General features: G+C 43.8%; 1 protein-coding gene and 1 long non-coding RNA gene across 6 annotated transcripts in view; one reads left to right on the forward strand and one right to left on the reverse strand.

The window, feature by feature from the left end:
- Window positions 1-14,662, reverse strand: part of CREB3L2 (cAMP responsive element binding protein 3 like 2) — a 112,387-nt gene extending 97,725 nt beyond the window's left edge. Inside the window, exon 1 of one of the 3 annotated variants that reach the window (XM_008539900.2) lies at window positions 14,116-14,662. In XM_008539900.2, the coding sequence (XP_008538122.2) occupies window positions 14,116-14,217 (102 nt within the window). In that variant the 5' untranslated portion in view covers window positions 14,218-14,662. Of the gene's footprint in view, window positions 1-1,120; window positions 2,023-14,115 lie in introns of those variants that run through there. The other 2 variants (XM_070617841.1, XM_008539901.2) reach the window with 2 other exon arrangements.
- A 299-nt stretch (window positions 14,663-14,961) lies between these two features.
- Window positions 14,962-18,417, forward strand: LOC103564265 (uncharacterized). Of its 3 annotated transcripts, none has more exons than XR_011539272.1 (5): window positions 14,962-15,042; window positions 15,280-15,448; window positions 15,740-15,848; window positions 17,355-17,630; window positions 17,950-18,417. It is a non-coding gene; the product is annotated as an uncharacterized lncRNA (long non-coding RNA). The 3 variants fall into 3 exon arrangements; XR_011539271.1 differs by having other exon boundaries at window positions 17,978-18,417; XR_548029.2 differs by lacking the exon at window positions 15,740-15,848 and having other exon boundaries at window positions 15,006-15,145.
- Window positions 18,418-19,151: the final 734 nt, after the last annotated feature.

Genomic DNA, 19,151 nt, shown 5'->3' on the forward strand with positions numbered 1-19,151 from the left:
GGCAACAACTAAAGAAATTTTTAGGGGTTTTTTTTCCCCTAAATATCTGGTCGCAATCAGGCCACATCAGGGTAAAGGTGATCAAAAGCTACAAACTCCCAGTTGTAAGGTAAATAAGTCCTGGGGATGGAATGTACAGCATCGTGACAATGGTTAACAATACTGCATTGTATATTTGAAAGTTGCTAAGACCGCAGATCTTAGAAGTTCTCATCACAAGGAAAACAATTTGTAACTATATGAAGTGATGGGTGTTAACTAAACTTAATCAAATAACAAATAAATTAGGCTTACATTAGAGAGGCTTTATTCTATCTACTACTATTTCCTTAAATTTAGAATTCAGCAAGAGTTTTCTTCCTATACCTCTCTGAAATTATTGGAGTAGAAAAATGGAGGCCAGGAACCCAATATCTCCTTAGAGGCCATGTACCAGGCACGGAGACAGACACTTTATTTACATCATGTCACTCATCTTCCATCATGGCCCTGTGGAATAGCCTCAGAAAGGTACCCAGTCACTCATTCACCCATTCATTCAGCAAATATTTTCTTGGACACCTATGATGTGCTCGGCACTGTTCTGGCAGCTTCCCCACAAGGCTGCGTACAGAGTGCCCCAAGCGGAGGCTGAGCCAACAGAGCCCCTGGGTTGTGATCAGCCTCATCCGTTACTTCAACACACAGGGTGGATACCACCGTTAGATATGAGGGCCACGTTGACAGAGCCAGAAAGCACTAAATAAATAATTTGTTGGTGGTGATAAGGGCTATGAAGTTTGTGCTGACTCCAAAATCTCGGCTTTTTCTCCCAACCCTCTCCCACCATGGTTGAGCAATCAGCAGACAGCAGGGCATTCAGAATCCCACAACAGAAAGAGGAAGGGTAAGAATAAGAAGGCTAAAAATTCACCAGGCTCAATCCACTCAACCATCCCACCCCTCAGCTGGGCCAGGCTTAATTTCAGTTTCCTCCTATAAGTCTGTATTTAAATAAAAAAAGAAACACTGGGTTTCGACCCACCTCATGTTCCTCCATATGTAAACACACCTGAAAAACCAAATGTTTTTCTGGCTGCTACTTTTCTGCCTCTTTCTCATCACACATGAAAATGCTTACATTAAGATTTCCGGGGTCGCTGGAGCCCTTTGGTTAGAACATGAGGTCCTGGAGCCCAAGGCGGACAGGTCTGTCTCCATCTGGGTTTGGTCTCACCTCCTCGGCCTCCTCAGCCCGAAGCCCCAGGCCTTCCAGCTGCTCCCAAATGTGGGTCACGGGCTGCAGGAGAGCCCTGGAAAGAAAACTTGCAAATCCAGAGCAGAACCAGAAAAACAACTCCTGGCAGTGCCTCAGAAATGAATACCATCTCAGGGTAGGAAGTTAAAAGTCATAGTTACAAAGATCGCCTTCGGGTTCTTCGGTTACAAAAAATATAGCATTTCTCCCACACGATCCCACCCTCCTTTCCAAAGGACAGTGTCCAGTGCCTACGCTATTTGTAAGTGGAGATGCGGGCAACACACCATATGTTAACTTTTTAATTTAATTATATCCCACCAAAATCTATAGGTCTGCTCCTAAATTGCTTGAAGTAGGTTTTTATTAAGACAAAACAAAAACAGCCTACACACAAACATTCACACATATATGCTTAAGGCCCTTGCCGGGTAATTTGGCTTCCTGTATGACTACAAAAGGAAGCTCGTCTGTGACTAATTTTAAAAAACAAAATTAAAATCAAAAGCTGCCAGAAGTAACCCTGGCTTATGAAGCCACATTCCAAAAGTGTCTAACAGTGGGATGCTGACAGCAGGGTAAGTTGTGCATGGTGGGAGGAGGGCAAGGGGTGGATGGGAACTCTGTAAATTCTGTTCAATTTTGCTGTGAACTTAAAGCTGTTCTAAAAAATTATCTATTTTTTTTTTAAAGTTTATAACATAGGTGCTTCGTATTCACAAGACGTTTTGCTCTGGAAATAATGTGATAGAAAGTAATCTGTTTCCCAGTTAGTCAAGAGACCCACTTAACCCACACTGAGTGAAACTGTGGGGTGAATTCTAAACTTAATTTCTGCTTGCAGGAGTCTGTTCCGCTCCAAACTGAGAAGGGCTGCCTCGTTCCTCCTTGTGCAGAATTCTCCTCACTCTCGACTCCCTTCTTTCTTCGGCCCTTAGGTGCCGACTTCAGTCCTGGCCACAGGGCTGCTCCTCCCACAAAAGCAACATCCTGGATACAGTGCAGCAGAGAGCAAGGGCGGAATCCAGCCCAGAACGCTGGGGGCATGGGGAGGGGGAGGGTGTCCTTCCAGAACCTCCTTTGTAGGTCCTGAAATCCAGGCCCTGCTTGTAGCTGCACATTTTCTTTGACGCTGCATCATTTATTTTAATGTTCCTTCCGCTGGAAAGCCCTCAGGCTCATATTCTCATTACAAAACCATTTGTCCTCAGCTGCCCCTATTTTTATGTGATATAAAAAACAAGGCAAATTACGGTTTTCTTCTATTTTTCTATTATTTGAAAATTGTTGACGTCTCTGTGATCAAACTCATCTTTGGCACTCAGTGGGTCCACCTGACACTTTCTCAGTGGCAAGAGTCAGAAGAAATACAGAAAGGAAAAGACTGAAGCCTTACAGGCATTTGATAAAAACCAACCCTCTTCTACAGGTGTGAGTCCAGAGACCATCCTTTTGCATGTTCCAAAGTCTGAGGACCATAATGACATGTGCACACAGGGACACACGCACAAACCCCTCCTGGCCAACTGGAAGGACATCATGGAGGGATGGACTCAGGGTGGAGCGAGGAATGAAGAAAGGATCCTCATAAAACTGCAAGGGCACCGTGACAATCTCCAAGGCCATCTCTGAGGATTGATTTTAATCTTTTACAAAAACATAAAGAAAGAAAGAGGCAGTATTGCATATATCATCCACCCTGCCTACTTCCTCTCAGTTCCTGCCCTTCTGCAGGTTCTACTCTCTCCTGGAAACAAGGCCTCCACTCCCCGGGCACAATGCCACATAGCATGACCACAGGTACAGACCACAGGGAGGCCTCTGTGGCTCAGAAACACAGGTACTGCCCTGAGCTAACACACACACAGTCCTTGGAGTGCTTGGCAGTCAGCTGAAGAGCACACACAGCCGTTATTTACCTTGACCACTCTGCAACAACTCTCCCCTCTTTTGGATCCTGTGATGGGACTTTCCTGAATTTTCTCCTCATTTTCCTGCCAGTTCTTTCTGAGTTCCATCTGCAGCCTACTCTTCCCCTGCCAACTCTTCAAGTGCCCCCTGGGCTCCATCCTCAGCTTTCTCTCATGCTCCTCACTCTCACCTTGACCTCCCTGGACTATCTTGGATGGACTATTGACTTCACTTCTCCCCCACTATGCTCGTAACACCCAAATCTACGTCTCCAGTCCAAACTTCCTCCAGAATTCCAGATCCAAATTTCCAAATGCCTTTTAAGGATCTCTCCTGAACACTCCACAAACACATCAGAATCACCAAGTCTGACACTGAACACATTATCTTTCCCACCAAACTCATTCTTGCTCCAAATATTTCCTTTCTGAGTCAATGGCAGCACCATCAACTTAGTCTGCCACTTCAGAAAACAGGAAAGTCTCCTGTTTCCCCTTTCATTCCCCTAGTCACCAAGTCTCCATGTCTAGCTCCTAACTCTTTCTTGTATTCATGTGCTCCTCCCTGTCTGGTTCAGGCCCTCAGTGTCTTGTTCTGCTTCATGGATGAAATACCAGCCAGTAGATCATCTTGCTGCCATTGATTCTGCCCTCCAATCCATCCTCCATAACAACTAAGATTTCCTTTTGAAATTACATTTCTACTCTTGTCCCTCTCTTGTAAAAAGCTTTAAAAGCCTCCCACCCTACTGCCCACAAAGGAACATCCAAATGATTAACAAAGCGTGCAAACCTTTTAAGATCTTGTTGCATCTCCCAACGCTCCCCACGGAGCACCCTATTCTCAAACTACCTAAAACTACTCGGGATTCCCAGAATCAGCCATGATATTTTACACATTCCTACTCTATATCTGCTGTTCCCACTGCCTGGAGATTTCTATTCCTATTTGTATTTCCTATTTAATTCCTATTTGTACTTCAGGACCCACTGCAAATACCACCTGCCCTGCGAAGCGTTCCCAAACTCTCCATCTCCTTCAGAATTGTTATTCCATCCTCTGTGCTTCAGAAATACTTTGAATACGGCTCTAAAGCAAAACGTACACCAGGTATTTAAGAACTTGTAATTTAATGACTTGTTTACATATCTTCCTCCCCACTCTAGTGGGAGAGCCATGAGGTCAAGAATACATATCTTCCTGCCTGGAACACGCACAGGTTTAGAAAAGCAGTTCACTAAGTTCCTCAGATTGCAGGAAGGACCAGCTGTGAGAGATTTTTCCCCAGGATGCACAGATAGGAAGCAAGAGGAAGGAAGAAGTCAACGGTTCACCTTTAAAACACTATGATTGGTAACCTCAGATTTAAATGTCTGTACCACACAATTGGCCGGTGAGAAAGCATTTTCATCACAGATGCTTATTTCCTCCAAGTTTTCTAAAAACATCACCCTATCAGTTTGAATCCTGCAGGCTCTTTCTCAGCCAAAAGGAATTTCCCTTTAAACAAAAACTATTCAGACATTTCCAAGATATGAAATGTCAAAAACCAGGATTTTCCTCTCAGACAACTAGAAAACTGTTTGTGGATTTTTTTTTTCCCCAGACTCATCTTATTTGCCAAGAAGTCTGAAGAGGGTTTTTTTGGTTTTGGTGGGGTTTTTTTTTTCTGATGTTAAAAAAATATTTCCTACCTCTGTGCCTCTCTGTTTTCCATTCTTTATTCTGTCTGGGTTTTACTGAAGCGAGGTTTCTAGTCAGAAGTCAGAGGCTACAAAACGCAAACGACACCTGCCAACGCAGTTGCCCCATTGAAATAGGCAATCAACTGGATCTTCTTGTTGTTGCTTTATATTATCCACTTCCTAAAGATAAAAGACTCTCAAGGATAGGAGCATGATACTCAGCACAGAACTGTGGAGTTAAAGGAAACGCAGGGACGTGTAATACTAATGCAGCATTTACAGCTGGAGGAACTGACACCTGGGACGTCAAGTAACTTGTCCTACAATTGAGTTCACACATCTAAGTACTTTATGCTCCCAAGAAAAACTCTCTTCCAAGAGCCCCCATTGGTACTTCTAACAAGAAGCAGGCATAGAAATTTAAGTGGCTCAGAGCACCCCATCTCAACTCTTAAAAAAATTCAAAGCTCTTCAGTAATGTCAGTAAAGTTTAGATAAATTATACCAGAACAGAACAACTCAAACGCAGGCAGTTCAATTTGAGGCAATTGTAATGAGCTTGAAAGCAGCAATACACACCAGAGGCAAAAATGGTACATGATCTAAGAAGTTGTGTCTGACTTTTGCATTGACCTTCCACACAATCCTAGAAAAAGTTAGACATACCACCAGAGAACGCCACACAGGGTTTCCCCAGCGAAGAGTAAGCACGAACCCAGCCAAAACACGGCCTGCATCTGATGGGTAACATTGACTCTAGAAACAGCTGTATCCCAGTAATGACTCATGAGCTTCTCATGGGTTTACACTGCAGGAGAGCTGAGTCACTAAACATTTCCTGAGATAAATGGGGTACAGTGATAAAGAGGATCAAAGTGTCTCCAACTCTTCTTGGTCAGAGTAACACATCATGAAGATTCAAGGGTTACCCAGCCAGAGCTGGTCTACAGCTAATGAGGGCCCAGAAGAATCTTGGGTCATACTCCAAAGATCTCCCATTTTCCGTCAGTAGACAAAGAACAGACATAAAAACCTGAGAATCAGCCGTTTTAAAGTTGACAGAGGAGCCCAGGGGAGCATACAGGGAAAAAAGAAGGCCAAGTACCAAACACTCACATTTTAACAGATGGTAAGGAAGCCAGTGAAGGAGGAAAAACTAAGCCTGCCAGAGTGTCATGGAAGCCAAAGCAAGAACAAGTCACAAGATGACCTTGTGGCCAATATTGCCTAATAATTCCATGGGGCCTACCAGGTAAGAACAGAGAAAAGACTGGAGTTAGTGGTTAGGGAGAAGTTGGAGGACCTTCTAGCAGCAGTAGGAACCAGAACATACAGGGTACGGGAGTAAGTAGAAAGCAAGGAAATAAAGGCCGTAACTATTAACCAGTTGTTTGAGAAAACCTGGCAGTAAGCAAGAGAGGAAAAATGAGTGAGAAGGGGCAATAGCATCTGGCAAACATGTGTTCAAGGCAGAGACCTGTGTTTATAGCAGAAGGTAGAAGCTCGGGAGGAGAGGAAATGAAGATGCGTGAGAGAAAAAAATTACAGGCCTCCTGTACTTCCTGAATGATGTCACACTCCTAAGCTCAGGACACCTCTTCCCCAGAGAGAAGACATTTGACTTAGGGGAGAGGATACAAAAGTGTCTACTCTGGGCCAGGCAGTGACGTGTGAAGAAACTGAGACCCAAAGAGGTAAGGTAACTTGCCCAAGGTCACCAGAGAACCAGTGGCCCTGAACACCAAAGCTGCCAGGCTCAAAGCCCACCCTTTCCACACTGCCGCCTTCAACTCTACTCTAGAGGAAACTGGACTGTGATACAACCACCCTCCCTCCCATCTTGTTTCCTAAACTAAACAAGAAAAGATATTAACACCAAATAACCCAAGTCATTTTCATGCTAAATTTTCAGATTTGCAGAAGCATTTACAAGAATCCAGTTAAAAAAATAGATTAACAAAACAGGCCACGGTCACTGAGCTTATCCATTCTCTAAGACCGCCTCACTCCATTTAACTGTGCATCAAGCAAGCAGCTATGTATCTCTGAGCATCCTGTGCTTGACTAAGCATCCTGGGAGTAGAGGGCAGGCAAACTCACATTTCCTGTCAAGGAGCTTGTGTTCCAGCTTAGCAAATCTCTTTACTGTTCTAGGCCTCAGATTCTCCATAGATAAAATGGACCATTGCCTCCCATGTGCCTAATGGATAACCTAGACAATTCCATTCAGGGAAAAGTTGAGGTCACCTGGAACTTCATTTGGAAGAGCCCAAGATCATGCGGTGAGCAGAGCGAAGGAGGAATAGGCTCAAGGTTAACACAAAGAAGGTGGGTCTCGTCATTTCCTTTCAATCCTGACACTACAGAGGCAGGGAATGTGGACACTACTCCCTCATTCATAAAATCATTCACCCGGCCAATTCAGACACCCTGCAGCCACAGGCCCTCAACCCTACCAAATGGCCAGCCAAGGCCTAGGGCCATTTGCCCCAAGACAGTCAGCAGAGAGGTCACAGCCAAGCCGGGCTGAGGCAGGTAGTTCAAGCTGCAAACAGGCACATGTGGCCTTATCTTTATTTGAACAGGCATACGCAACTGGAAAAACAGCTTCTTTGAAAAATGACGTTTAGCTTTCTGCCTGCTGAAAGGTTGGAAGGCCTCGAACAGAACAAGTCATTCTTGTCTTGCATGGTGAGCGCGATTACAGGCTCAGCTAGTTACCTCCAGCCCTGATCTTTGACCTTGATGCAGAGAGTTCAGACAATATAGTTAATTTCACATTTCCTAGTTAGTGAGTTGGGACACAGCAGTACTACCTCCCTGACAGCCTTTGCATGCATTTCAGAGACTATTCCTGTCTTAGCTTTCCTTCATTGGGCACTATTAGCACAGCTAAATAACGTCCTTAGATCTTTGCAAGTGGCACAGAACTTAGCCTGATCTTTTGCTACCGAGGCTAATTATTGTGGACTTTAAAACATTTTCCATTTGCTACACCATCTTTGTGAGAAAAAGAGCCATTGGTTAAACAAACACATCTTTTTTTAAGGAACTATCAACTCAGGCTACTTTACTAATGATCATTACAAATGGTCACACTGGTTGAGACTCCAAAATCTCCTCCATCCCCATACGACTAATCTAAGCCAATCACGTCAATCCCTTTCTAGCCATTGGTTTAGAAATAGTCACGTAATCCAATCCTTTCCAACAAAATTCAACGAGAAATCAGCTAGGGGGCTTCTGAAAAAAGTTTCTTCCATCCTAAAAAGGGACACAAGGAAGATACAACCTCTCTTCTTCCTCTGGATGTTGTCATTTTGAATTGAACCCCTGAAACTTATATGGGTTTGAGTTGCCTTCAGGTTGCCTCCAACCTGAAGATGAAATCTGCATATAGATGGATGAAATCTAGGTCCATGATGACACGGAGGAGCTGCTGAATCAGACAAACAATAAGCTATAATTCTAGGCCTCTTGCGACATGACATAATGATCTACTTATTGTATAGGCAATCTTTATCAGTTTTCAGCTGCATGCAGCTGCAAGCATTGTAATTTAATTCATTTATCAATCTAGATGCACTGCCTCATTTCTCCTGCAACAGCAACTTCATATCAGAGCTCCCTGCTTCCATAGAATATTATCACTGAGGGATCTTTCAAGAAAGGGGGCAAGTACCAAACTCAGTACTGCCCTCTCACCTTTCAGGATTGTGCCCAAGTCACCTTTCACCAACTCACATTAACACCATGAGAACAATTGCAGACACAGTAATATAATGAGCCAAAGACTTTTCACCACACCAATGAAAACTGCTTAGATCATAGATAAATTAGCAACACATGTGTAAGGCTGCCTTATGAATAAGGGCCACATGTATGGCATAGTGAGGACTCTCCCCCATGCCCCAAATATTCCTCCCCTACTTGCTGGCTATTGCCTTAAGTTCTCCATTTAGAGATTCACCCTTTTGAACTGATGTAATTATTGTTAAACAGAAATGCCCACTTAGGGGTCATATGTTAAGACTTACAAATACTTCAATGTTTAGGATAAGTTTATCAAATCTTTCCTGAAAGCAAAATGTAAGAGTTGCAAAAAAGGAGTTGGAAAGAGAACACCATTCTGGGAACCACGTGGGGCCCAAGAAGGGAAGAAAACATGAAAGGGATGAAAGTGAAGAAAGGTGAAGCAAGGGCCTTGAAGACAAATTATACTTACTCCACAATCTGTCTCCTACCAGAGCTCCTCACCTTTATTTGCTTTGTGACCAGAAGTAATGATATTCTCAGGCCACAAGGGCCCAGGTTCCCCCTCAGAACCCGGCCTGGGGCCAACAATGGGAGGCGAACATCAAATCAAAAGTTTCAATATCCCATTGGAGCCATATCAGTCTCCGGGCCAGCCAGGAGGAAGGGGAAACCACTAGCCTGGGAGATTAGCCAACTCTATTCTGGCAATCAGTGACAGATGTGGAAGCCAGATGGTCTTTACATCCGGGTACCAGGCAGGTTGAACATTCCCTCAGCTCTCCACCTACCACTGTCTGGGATCAGTCATTTCACTTTAAGAACTAACTGGACATAACATTTTAGTAGCATAACCACTAAACAAATTTTACAAAGAATTGGATTTATACGAATTTAGCATTGAGAACAACCAGAACTGCTGTCATTCTCTTTGCAAAGACTTAGTAGTTCTTACCATATACTTTTTTAAAAGATAAAATTGTTGTAAAAATTTATGAAAGCTCTATTTTTCAGATCGCGAAACTGAGATATAAGAAAGTTACCAGGATCACAAAGTTTATCATACACAAACTCACTGTTAATCTTCCGGCCTGAGAGCCCCTTTCCACCAGGCACTCCTGCTTCCTGTATTCTTCACCCAAGGCCACCTCAGACTCAGGGGTGTTGAACATCAATGCACACCAGGTCCCCCTTTGCCCCCAAGGAAGCTCAGGCTAAAATTACCTCTAGTCCAGTTTTACATGGTGCCTTTAAGTTGTAATTTTTCATTTTCTAAATACATTCAGCAGGGAAAAATTTGAGCAGTACAAAAGAATAGAATGTAAATAACTTCCTCTCCCTCCCTCCTCTCTTGACCTCCAGTTTCCCAAGTCCCCTTGCCAGAAACAATCAATTATCCTTCCAGACACAGTCCGTGTATATATGATATACACAGATAATATTTATAGACTGTTTTGTTCTTTAAATTGCAAAACCCCACAGTGAATTCCCGGAAATGTAATTGGCACAGAATCTTATAGGAACACAACATATATGTCAGAAATGTCCAACATCCAGGCAGGTTTGGGGGAAGGCACAAGATTTCTCACAATGATTTCAAACCATAAGATACACACATCATTTTTAGATCTGCCATCTTTTCGGAACACACTTTTAGACTAGATCCACTCTAGAAGCAACAGCTTTCATAAAACTACTACTCACTGATTTAAAATAGTATTTCATTATCTGTATGGGAACTATTTTTTAAGCTTCAAGAGAAAGCCCAAAATTCTAATAATTCAGGATCTAACAAGGAAGTCCCTATTTGCCCTATCTATGTGCTTCATTATTATGGAGACTTTGAACCTATCTCCTCTAAGCCTTTGTCCTTCTGGACCAGAAAGTCTGCTTCCTAACTAACCAAATGAGAAAAACATTGGTCCTGATGGCTCACAGAAGGCGCCTGAGAGACGTACAATATCAGCCTCAGGCAACTTGAACCTCCTATGTTTTTAAAATCAGGTAGGTGACAGGTTTGCTCAAACAGGGCATTAGCAATCATGCATGTGGTAACTAAATCCCTATTTAGAGCAAATAGAGTGATCACACTAGGAAGGTACAATGGTTGGCACTGCCACTTCAGGTAAATAGTAGCTGTCTTCAGGCGCAGCAGTTTCTGATTCCCCAATGATCCTCTCCCATCCTCTGACTCAGTTTCTTCTCTTTAATTCTGAGTCCTTCATTTATTTAGCATATGGGCGAGAACCTGGCCTTTGGAGGCAGGCAGACCTGAGTTTGAATTCTGATTCTGTCGCTAATGGGACCTTTACCAAGTCACTTAAACTCATTAAGCCTCAGTTTTCCTATCTGTAAAATGGGAATAATAAAAATGGCTCTCTCATTGGGTCATTAAGAGGGTTCGATTGTATAATTTTTGTAAAGCACATTTACCGTAATGACTTTCAGCATGGCCAGCTACATAATCTGTGGGACCCCAGTGGAAAATGAAAATGTGGGGCCCTTTGTTCAAAACTAATGATTTCAGGCCAGCCCAGTGGCATACTGGATAGGTTCATGTGCTCCACATTGGTGTCCTGGGGTTTGCAGGTTCAGATCCCAGGCCAGACCTACGCACCGTTCATCAAGCCATGCTGTGGTGGCATCTCACATACAAAACGGAGGAAGATTGGCACAGACATTAGCTCAGCAACAATCTTCCTCACCAAAAGAAAAAAAATTAAGGATTTCAAGATGGTGACAGCAGAGCATGGAACCAAGTGTAGGGCCCTGTAGGACAGCACAGGTAGCAGAGCCATGAAGCCAGGTCTTCTTGTCAGATAATAAATACTCAAGAGATTGTAGCTATTATCATATCTTACCACTTTCCTAACTTATATCTGCACCTTAGCCTCCCTGCAGGCTCTCGTCCCCCTGTACAAAGCCCAATCCATTCAACTTAGAAAGTTTCACTGGGCCATTCCAAAAACAGACATAGTGTCACAGAAGTAACCTGCATTTACCAGGAAAATAAGTGACCGAAATGAGGGGATCGAAAACAGAAGGTGATTTACCATAGGCTCTTGCCAGGCGCACTCCCACCTTAGGGCCTGTGCTCTGGCTCTTCATCCTGCTGAGCTAACATTCTCCCTACCTTCAAGCCTTTGTTCAGATCCACTTTCTACAGGATGCTCATTCTGATCACTCAATTCAAAATCATATTTTGCCCTTCCTCCATCCTGTGTTCTCCATTCCCCTCACCTTGATCTGCTTTTACTTCTTCTATAGCACTTACATTGTCTAACACGCTATGTCACTTACTTTCTTATTATGTCTATCATTTATTGTTTCTCTTCCCTAACACACAGACACACACACACACACACACATCCTGCAGAATAAAAGCTTTCCAAGGTCAAGAATTTTTGTCCGCTTTTGTTCATTGATGTATCCCAAGTGCTTAGAACAGTGTTTGGCATATGGAAGATATTCAATAACTATTAATTGAAAGAACAAATAAATTTTTGAATGAATGCACAATCGGGCCATCCTTTCTCCACTTGGAGGTCAGGCCATTCCACATTATGGACCAATAACTAGCTCTGCAACTAGATACCCAACAGTGTTCAAGAAACAGATGGGAAAGTTATCTGTTTTCAAATCTCTGCCAAACTCCCCTGAGTTTAGAAGGAATATAATCCAGTCGTCTGTGCTACTAAATCCAACACCTCTTTCAACACTAATTGATATACAGAGTTTGTTGGTAATGACTTGCAGCAATGATAAGTAGCATTTTATATGAGTGAGGTGCCCAGAAGACACGTCCCTAAGTGACAGACATAAAAGTCATTTAGAAAAAATAAAATTAGAAGGAAAATAATCACACATCACTGCTTCATTAGAACGACATAGAAAAACGGAGCCCTTAATACCAAAAGGAAGGTAAGGTCTCTAGCCCTGAAACTGTGCACAAAGATGTTAATTAGAGCCAGTCCAAGCTGTTCTGCCTGGAGTTAATGTCCCAGTCACAGGCAGCATCTCGAACCCTGGCCTGTGATCTCACAAACGCAAGCCGCAGGGCCCGAGAAAGGGAATGTGGACGCCTGCGCATCATTCATTCCACCAGCTGAAAGACAACCCCACAGCCGTGGCATTACAGCTGCTGGATGAGACATGTCCACAGCACCTTTAAGAACAAAAGAGAAGAGCTGCCCCTCCGCAAATGGTTAAAATGAAGCCCATGCCAGTAGAAACATCTGAAACACCCAATTATCAGAAGATATTTGACGGCCAACATGCTGGAAGTCCTCTCCGACAGGAAGCACATCTGGGCCCCCAATCCAAAAGCAGCCCACGTGCTCTCCTCAGGACAGGCTCTGTGAGCAAACCCAGCAGATCCGACCACACAGCTGGCTTTTGCCCCAGAGTGAACCACCACTCCCTCTCGGCCCTGCACTCTGCATTTTTTAAACAAACCGTGCTCAGCCACCACAAACACTCTGGTGGGAATCACAGGGAGGCCCTCATCCCTTTTCCCAAAATAACGTCAGCCAGCCAGAGGCAAAGGCCGAAGAGGTGGAGCCTGCAGGCCATTTTGCAAAAGTTTCAAATATCCTGGCACTGACCCCATTAAAAGAATCGTGAAGGGGACACAGCCAAGCCTCTCGTTTTCTTATTAGTGTTCTCCCTCGCTCTCTAATTACAAACTCTGCGTTTGTAAAAAAAAGAAACAAAGAGATCTCACATAAAGTCGTATATCAGTGCTGGCTATTGGAAATCCAGTTTCATTTTGCAAATTTAATACCAAAAAACTGAAATTGAAAACTTGAAAAGAAATGTGCGTGCTCTGTGACAGTATAATCCCCAGAGGGGTCTCTGAAGCATAAGACTGAAAAAGGAACTGGTGAGCTGTCCCACCATCTCCAAAGTCTTTCTGAAATATGCAACTGCCTCAGATTTTCCATATCCCTCTGCTGATCCTTCTCCTGAAGAGGGAGGAAGCCGATTTCTTGGCTGTTACAGTTAAAGAAGCCAAATAAAGTAGTCTTCCTCCTAATGCGAAAGGCCTTTCCAAAACACACACACACAGAGGTGTACTGCTTGAAATAAAAGTAAGAAAGAAAGCAAAGAAAGAGGGAGGCGAAGGGAATGAAGAAAATCCTACTTTATTTTGTTTAGTTTTCAAAAACCTTCCCACAAAAATCAGTAGTAAACTAAACAGAGGCATATTATTCTCAAAACATCTACCCCCTCTCCCGCTTTACAGCACTGATGGCAATAGGAAATATTACAGACGTAAAAAAGCGTCGGGAAAAAGTAAAAATTGCTAAAGGAACACAATGTATCGTTACTGTTATTAAAAGTTTAAAAGGGCCAGCTGCCCACATTTATCTGTTCACATAGAAAGACCACATCTCTCCCCAGATCTCTTCATTCTGGGCATAACTCTTCCCAAATACTTCCATCCCTGGTCCCTGTCCTCAGCTGTTCCTTCGCTGACAACACTTCCCCCTTCCAAGCCGCCCCTCCGCCGCCCCGCTGAGTCCTCACCGTGTGATACATGAGAGCCTCGGTTTCCCCGGGCTCTGACAGCTCGCTCAGCTTGCGGTCCCACTGCAGGACGCTCTGCTCCCCGCTCTCCAGCACCTCCATGATGGTCCGAGGTGCGCTGGGCCGAGGATGCTGAGGGCAGGAGGGGAGCGGGCAGAGCCGCCTCCGAGGGCGATCCGGCTCCGCGCGCGTGTGTTGCGTGTGTGTCTATGTGTGCGTGCGTGTGTGCGTGTGAGTGTAGCTTATGCACTTAAGAAGGAAAACGTTCGCTCCTCTGCCTGGGGGCTCCCGTCCGGTGTCCACGGAGATGTGAGAATCCCCGGGGGAGACAGGCTGTCCAGGGATCAGACTGAAGGCTGAAGGGGTTAAAGCAGAGTGTGTATCCAAAATGAAGGCAGGAGATAAGCTCTCATCTCAAGAAAATCCCTTCGCAATAAGCCCACTTGCCACTACCGCTCCAGACACAAACTTTGAGACTCCCCAGAGCTCCTCAGCTCCACTCCAGGACCCTGTACGACTCCACCTCCCTCCAGGGAAGCGACCAATCGGATACTCACCTCGCCCGCCCTACCCAATCAGAAGTCTTGCTCTCCGCCCTGTCCCGCCCCCAAAGGCGGGGACACCGGGAAGTCTCCGCCCAGGCTTTGGAATGTGGGCAGGGCGTGCCGTTGACGTCACCGGAGAACTCCTCCCGCCTGAGCACGGCCAGCTGCGGCTGTCTGAGGAAGCGGACCAATGAGTGCTTGGATCTGGGAGTGAAGGACTGAGGACGCGGCCAATGATAAAGGGGCTGCTGGGACGGACTGCCAATCAAATAGCGACAAGAATACATTTTATAAAAGAGGGGGTGAGCTCAGTTCCTTTGCTGAGAATCCACAGAAATTAGTGCGCCCGTCTAGAAGAAAGAGTTGCTGTGCGGCCAGATTTGTATACTGTCCTAAATATTTTTAAGTAGATTAGCTCATTTGAGTCTTTCGGCATTTTTAAAAATTGAATTAAGTATTATACACGAAGATAACTATTCCCCCTTGTGCGTGAATTTGTAGTAGCACATTCTAACAAATTGTTCTTCACATTTTTCGCCCTCTTTCTATTACGGTTTTCTCCTGACGTGTTTTGTTATGGGCTTCGCTTATTCTATTTTTCCCCTCGTTCACTCAACAGACGCTGTGGATAAGAGTCAATGGCTTGCGTTTCCAGGTCCCAGAGCAGTGAGCTAAAGAACTTGAATTCATTACAGCTTTTATCTCAGTGGAGGAGTCAGGCAAGAAACAGATAAAGAAAGGCATAATTTCGGAAAGTGGTAACTGCTCTAAAGAAAAATAAAAGCGAGGTAAGAGGATGGGGCAGGTCGATGCTAGTTTAGATTGCAATCAGGAAGTTCTTTCTAGGTTGGTGATATTTGAGCACAGATCTGAACGAAATGAGGTTAGGAGAGGAGCTGGTGTTTCGCTGACTAACAGGGAGGCCAGTGTGGCTGCAGCATAATGTGCATGTGAGTGATGGGAGACGAGGCCTGAGAGATGGGCAGGGGCCAGACCACCAGTCCTTTTTAGATTAGGGAAGACAGAGCCTATTATAAAGTATTTTCCTCCAACATTGTGATTTTCCTTCCTTCTTTTAGACTCTTCCTTTTAAGGAAACAAAGTCCTTGAAAACATAGTTTGCTCATTTTAAATATGAAGGAGTCTTTGGCAATTTTCTCTAGAAGTTTCTCAGAATGGAACATCCAGGTATTCAGCATTACTTTGTCCCCTTCACAAGTATTTCCTAGTGGGTGGAGTCAGTCAAATATTTTGGAATTCCATGTTGCCTTTAAGCAGCAGTTTATCATGGAAACTATTCCATTTGTCTGCTCCCATCTCCTGGATCTTTTGAGAGTATTTTAAGGCTTTAGTAGAAATTCTAGTGAATGGGCATGCACCTTCCTCGTATAAGAGTTTTCTTATTTCTCTCTTGGTCCTTGGTTTTTACTTTCTAATCTGCTGCTTCCTTCATCGCATTCTTTTCAGAGATTATCTTTTCAATTTTTAAAGACCTTTCCTATTCTTTTAGCGTAACGCTCATCATGAGCAAGTGAGGTAAGAAACATGTACACCCTCCTTAATATTGGGATACAAATATTTATCCGTCAGACATTTCTGCTTTTGACCAAGTCCGCCTCTGGTTATGTTAGCAAACCTGAAGTGGGTTTGCCCACCTGTCACACAGCAAGCCAATCTCTGACACCAGGTGTAGCAGAACAAAGTAGGAATTTTTTTGCAAAGGGCTGAGCAAGGAGAATGGGCAGCTAACTCTGTAATCCTGAACTCCCCAAAAAGCTACAAGCAAGGGGTTTTTTTCTCTTTCTCTCTCTCTTTGGTGAGGAAGATTGGCCCTGAGTTAACATCTGTTGCCAGTCTTCCTCTTTTTCTTTTTTCCTCCTCCCTAAAGCCCCAGAACATAGTTGTATATCCTAGTTTTAGGTCATTCTAGTTCTTCTATGTGAGATGCCACTACAGCATGGCTTGATGACTGGTGTGTAAGTCTGCACCCAGGATCTGAACCAGCAAACCCCGGGCCACTTTCGGCTGGCAAAGCAGACTTAACCACTTGACCACAGGGCCAGCCCCAAGCAAGGATTTTTATTTGGAGTTGTAGGTAGGGGAGGGGGAGCTTGTGGTCTTAGGGGCTGAAGTCATAAGAGTTCTTTGCACAGGTGCGACTGTCTTTCATATTTCTTCATGGGTCGCATGTGCAAATTTGAGGGGTTCTACATGTTGCATACGGCGGGTTTTTAGTCTGTGATATCTCAAGTTTACAATAGGTCCTTTTAGCTTCTCAATCCTCCTGCATGATGCTCATTCGGGGGAGAGAGGGCTATCAGCCAGCTGCTTCCGTATCACCAGTCCTCCTGTTGTTCAGCAAGGCAAGCTCAGAAACTCTCGTTACTTTGTTCCCCACTTTAACCTTGTGGGTAGGAGGCATGGTTTCACCCTAATCCAGGGAAATTTTTACTTCTTCGTCCTCAGTTTCAGTTATGCCCCATGTGGTAGGCAGCTTCTAAAATGGCTCCAGTGATCCTGCCTCCAGGTGTTCACACCCTTGTGTAACTCCCTCCCCTGTGTGTGGGATGGACCTGGGGACTTTCTTCTAACAAACAGAATATAGCAAAAGTGATGAGCTGGTAGAAAAAAGAAGAAGATTGTGACTCCTGACTTGCTTGTTCTCTCTTCTTCTCTTGCTTTCTTTCTCTGAAGGAAGCTGGAAGCCGTGTTGTGAGCTGCCCTATGGAGAGGCCCACATAGCAAGGAACTGAGGAAGGTGTGCAGCCAACAGCCAGCAAGGAACTGAGGCCCTCAATTCAATAACCCATGAGCACTTGAACCCTGCTGATGACCACCTGAGTGAATGTGGAAGCAGCTCCTCCCTGAGTCCAGTCTGGAGAAGACCAGAGCCTTGTGAAAGCCCTGAGCCACAGGCCTCAGCTCAGCCACATCCAGATCCCTGGCCCACAGAAACTAAAGATAACAAATGTAGGTTGTTTTAAGCCACTAAATTTTCCTTTATAAAATAAGTAATATAATAATTGGTACCCTATGTTTTTAACTATGACCATTGTCTAAAACAAATCTTGATATCCAGAAGCACATGAAGTTTGCAACTTTCCACCCTGCCCATTTTGTAAAACTGCAGTCATTTTGGATATTTTAAACACAAATCTTAAACTCAACTAAGCTGTGATACGTAGAATGGTTACTGTTTATACTGTGTGTTTTTGTTTTTTTAAGTTGGCACCTGAGCTAAAATCTGTGCCAATCTTCTTTTGTTTTTTTTTTCTTCTTCTCCCCAAAGCCCCCCAGTACATAGTTGTATATTCTAGTTGTAGGTCCTTCTGGTTGTGCTTTGTGGGACGCCGCCTCAGCATGGCTCGATGAGCAGTGTCATGTCCATGCCCAGGATCCAAACCAGGGAAACCCTGGGCCGCCGAAGTGGAGTGCGTGAACTCAACCACTCAGCCATGGGGCTGGCTCCTGTGGTATGTTTTTGATTACAGCAGACAATGCTTTCTTTTCCAGTCATCTTTGAGAACAAAGGAAAAAATCTTCAGATGCAGTGGTTTTCTGTAGCATCTTGTCTATCATCTTTTGTAAATACTGGAGAAGCTTTGACCAATTTGACTTGGAGATGGAATGTAACTTTGCTTACAAAAATTGCTATTAAACTCCTGCTTAAGGTGTTCTGATTTTCTGTGAACACGCTAAAAGGGAAAAATAAATGTGAATAAAACGTGAAAAAATAAAAAATAATTTGTACTGTAAATGTTTGATTAAATTTATCTGTACTCTGATAATAATGTCACAATCCCTAATGGTGAGATTTTTCCGCCTCCTTTATTCCGTGTGCCCGTCTCCTGTTGGATATACACAAGACTTCTCACCAGCCCATTTCCTGTTCTACGTCATGAGTCTACAGTCTCCCTTTCCCTCTCATTCTTAGAACTTAACAATTTGGTGACTTTTTCCAGCTTCTTTGGCATCCTCTCAAAAGTAGCAGCACTTGCTCCAGGTCTGCTCTTTTTTGACTTTTTTAATTGAGATATAATTGACATCCAACATTACGTTAGTTTCAGGTGTACAACATAATGATTTGATATTTGTATATATTGTGAAATGATCACCACAATATGTCTAGTTAACATCCGTCACAACATAATAACAAATTTTTTTTCTTGTGATGAGAACTTTTAAGATCTACTCTCTTAGCAACTTCCAAATATACAGTAGAGTATTATTAACCATAGTCACCGTGCTGCACATTCCATCCCCAGAACTTAGTTATTTTATAACTGGGAGTTTGTACCTTTTGATCACCTTTACCCATTTCTCTCATCCCCCTCCTGCCCCTCCTCTGACAATGACCAATATGTTCTCTGTATGTATAAGTTCGGGTTTTTTGTTTTTTTAGATTCCACGTATAAGTGAGATCATACAGTATTTGTCATTCTCCGTCTGACTTATTTCACTTAGCATAATGCCCTCAAGGTCCATCCATGT

The sequence above is a fragment of the Equus przewalskii genome, chromosome 4 (genome assembly GCF_037783145.1).
Source record: "Equus przewalskii isolate Varuska chromosome 4, EquPr2, whole genome shotgun sequence".
Lineage (NCBI taxonomy): Eukaryota > Metazoa > Chordata > Mammalia > Perissodactyla > Equidae > Equus > Equus przewalskii.